The sequence below is a fragment of the Camellia sinensis genome, chromosome 8, assembly GCF_055761805.1.
Source record: "Camellia sinensis isolate YWXY chromosome 8, ASM5576180v1, whole genome shotgun sequence".
Taxonomy (NCBI): domain Eukaryota; kingdom Viridiplantae; phylum Streptophyta; class Magnoliopsida; order Ericales; family Theaceae; genus Camellia; species Camellia sinensis.
The window spans coordinates 170,577,792-170,580,874 of NC_138968.1; the positions used below are offsets into that span (position 1 = coordinate 170,577,792).

The 3,083-nt window shown below is 32.9% G+C and overlaps 1 protein-coding gene across 1 annotated transcript; it reads left to right on the forward strand.

The window, feature by feature from the left end:
* The first annotated feature begins 620 nt into the window (after positions 1–620).
* LOC114302156 (uncharacterized) lies at positions 621–2,449 on the forward strand. Its single transcript, XM_082885793.1, has 3 exons — positions 621–1,207; positions 1,319–1,580; positions 1,682–2,449. The coding sequence occupies exons 1-3, from the start codon at positions 621–623 to the stop codon at positions 2,447–2,449; spliced, it is 1,617 nt and encodes a 538-aa protein (XP_082741919.1).
* Positions 2,450–3,083: the final 634 nt, after the last annotated feature.

Genomic DNA, 3,083 nt, shown 5'->3' on the forward strand with positions numbered 1-3,083 from the left:
TGCCGGAATGAGATGTGTCAAGTATATACATAAGTACATTTACAAGGGGTTATGATTGTACAACGATGGTGTTGGGATCGATAAATGAGATTCAACAATATCTCAATGCAAGGTATATTGGACCTCTAGAAGCTGCTTAGCGAATATTTGGGCATTCTTTGCATGCAGAGATGCCAACAGTTGTACGATTAGCACTTCATTTACCTGGAATGCATCGCGTTGTTTTTAACCTAGAAGAGTCATTAGAAATGATTCAATCTAGAGCTAGTCAACAAATGTCAACTTTTACTGGCTTTTTGGCATATTGTGCTGCCAGTGAAGATGAATGTCCATTCACTTATCAAGAATTTCCACAACATTTTGTTTGGCTCAAGTCGAAAAAGAGATGGAAATCAAGAGAAAGGAGATATGCAATTGGTAGAATATATTTTGCTAGCCCTAATTGTGGTGAAAGATTTTATTTGCATTTGTTACTAACTATTGTCAAAGGACCAAAGTCGTTTCGGTCTTTACGCACGGTTGATAATGTTGTGCATGATACATTTAAATTTGCATGTGTTGCAAGGGGGCTTTTAGAAGATGATGAAGAATAAATACAATGCTTGAAAGAGGCCGCAGTTATGAAAACTGGATACCAATTGAGGAGATTGTTTAATATTATTCTCACCCAGTGCTCTCCACTAAATCCATGTGCATTATGGAATCAATTCTCAACGGATATATGTGATGATCTTGCACATAAGATTCGTACATTGTTTGTCATTTCTAACCCAATTAATGCTCAAATTGAAGATTATTGTCTCCATCTTTTGAATCGAATGCTTCATGAATCAGGCAAATGTTTAATTAACTTCCCACCCATGCCTCAATCTACTGCAAATTGGAGTACAGTAGTTGGTAATCGATTGATATTCAAACATCAACAGCTGCAGAATGAGGCACAACAGGCAGATCCACAAATTACTATTGATTGTCTCAACAATGTACAGCGGAATGCCTATAACACAATCACTTCTTCAATTTTTCAAAATAAAGGAACTATTTTCTTTCTGAATGGGGGTGCTGGAACAGGAAAAACATTTCTGTACAATACAATTGCATTAAAATGTCGCAGCCTTGGGCATATCGTTGTTACTGTGGTTTCATCTGGAATAGCATCATTTTTATTGGTAGGAGGTCGCACTGCACATTCAACATTTTTCATTCCGTTAGATGTCTTGGAAAATTCACTTTGTGGGTTTACCAAACAATCATTACAAGCTGAGTTGTTTAGAGAAACAAAACTTATAATTTGGGATGAAGTTCCTATGTAACATAGACATTGTGTTGAGGCGGTTGATCGTACATTGAGAGATATTCGTGATAGTGAAAAGCCATTTGGGGGTATTACTGTTGTTCTTGGTGGAGACTTTCGCCAAATCTTACCAGTTATACCCAAAGGAGTTTGTGAGCAAATTGTAAATGCATCATTAAGACACTCTGTTATATGGAAACATATACATATCTTAACTTTGGATTTGAATATGCGCTTGAATCATAGAGACTATGAAAATGCTATTTTTGCATATTTCTTAATAGAGGTAACAATACTTTAACCTTTTTCTTTATTATATAGATTATTTTAAATTAATAAATTGTGTTTACACTCATATTTTTTTTAATTGATTTCACTTTTTTTTAGATTGGGACTAATCCTCAAGAAATCATCAATCTTCCATCAATAATATACAAATGTCAAGATTTGAATAAATTACTCTCTACAGTTTACCCACAGTTGAATATAATAGAGACGTTGACCCCAACATTTTTAACTGAACGCACCATTCTATCTGCGCGTAACGATGATGTCAGTGACATTAACACTACTGTGTTGAATATCTTTCCAGGGAGATTATATACTTATTTTGCAGTAGATAAAATGTCTGAAGATAATGAAATTGATCCTACCATTACAAATAGATATCCTAATGACTATTTAAATTCATTGGATCCTCTTGGGCTACCAACTTTTAAGTTAGAGTTGAAAGTGGGTTGTCCTATAATATTATTAAGAAATATTGCACTGAAAGATGGACTGTGCAATGGTACAAGATTGATAGTTACTAGGTGCGACACTCACATTATTGAAACTCAAATTTTAACTGGAGAAAAGTTTGGCAATTTGGCATTCATACCAAGGATATCTTTGACACCATCTTCTTCAGAAATGCCTTTCCAAATGACAAGACGTCAATTTCCAGTCCGATTAGCATATGCCTTGACCATTAATAAATCTCAAGGACAATCTGTGAAATTTGTTAGGGTTGATTTGCGCATACCAATGTTTAGCCATGGTCAATTATATGTGGCATTGTCCAGATGTACATCCTTTGATCGTATAAGTATTCTCCTCCCTAAAGATAGTTTGGATTCTACTACAAATATTGTTTATCCTGAAGTATTGTTGTAGTGTTCCATGTTCATTAAATCACGTTTTATCAAAAGGTAACCATGTAGATTTATTTCTATTGATTATATATCTTTTTTAATAAAATTTTAATTTAATAATAATTGGAAATATGGATTTTTTTAGGATTGGATCGAAAAATTTATGGAGCTTAAAAGGAAAAATACAACTAGCTTGCTTCGATGGGGATGTAATAAGGTAATTTCAATCTCAAAGTATTTTGATATGTATATTTCCAATAAATATACCAACATATATATATATATATATATATATATATATATATATATATATATATATATATATATTTGTTTCCACAAATTACCAGATTGTTGTGCATGTTCCTCATTGGGGATACATACAAGTTGATATAAAGACTTTTTCGAGAGTAATGAGGAGGAAATTTAGGCAAATACATGTTTGAAGACATGTTACTGACACATCTTCTGTAAAACATACAAATTCTGGAAAGCTTTAACCCATTTTTTTTTAATAAAGTTTTAATCCACTCTTTTGGTGTATGACAATATAATGTTTGTTTTTCTTATGTAGTTATAATTTGATTAGCAGTAGTAGAACTAACTGGTGTGCATTTTAGTTTTAATTTCTTTTAAATTGCAGAGCACTGGCTGGTGTG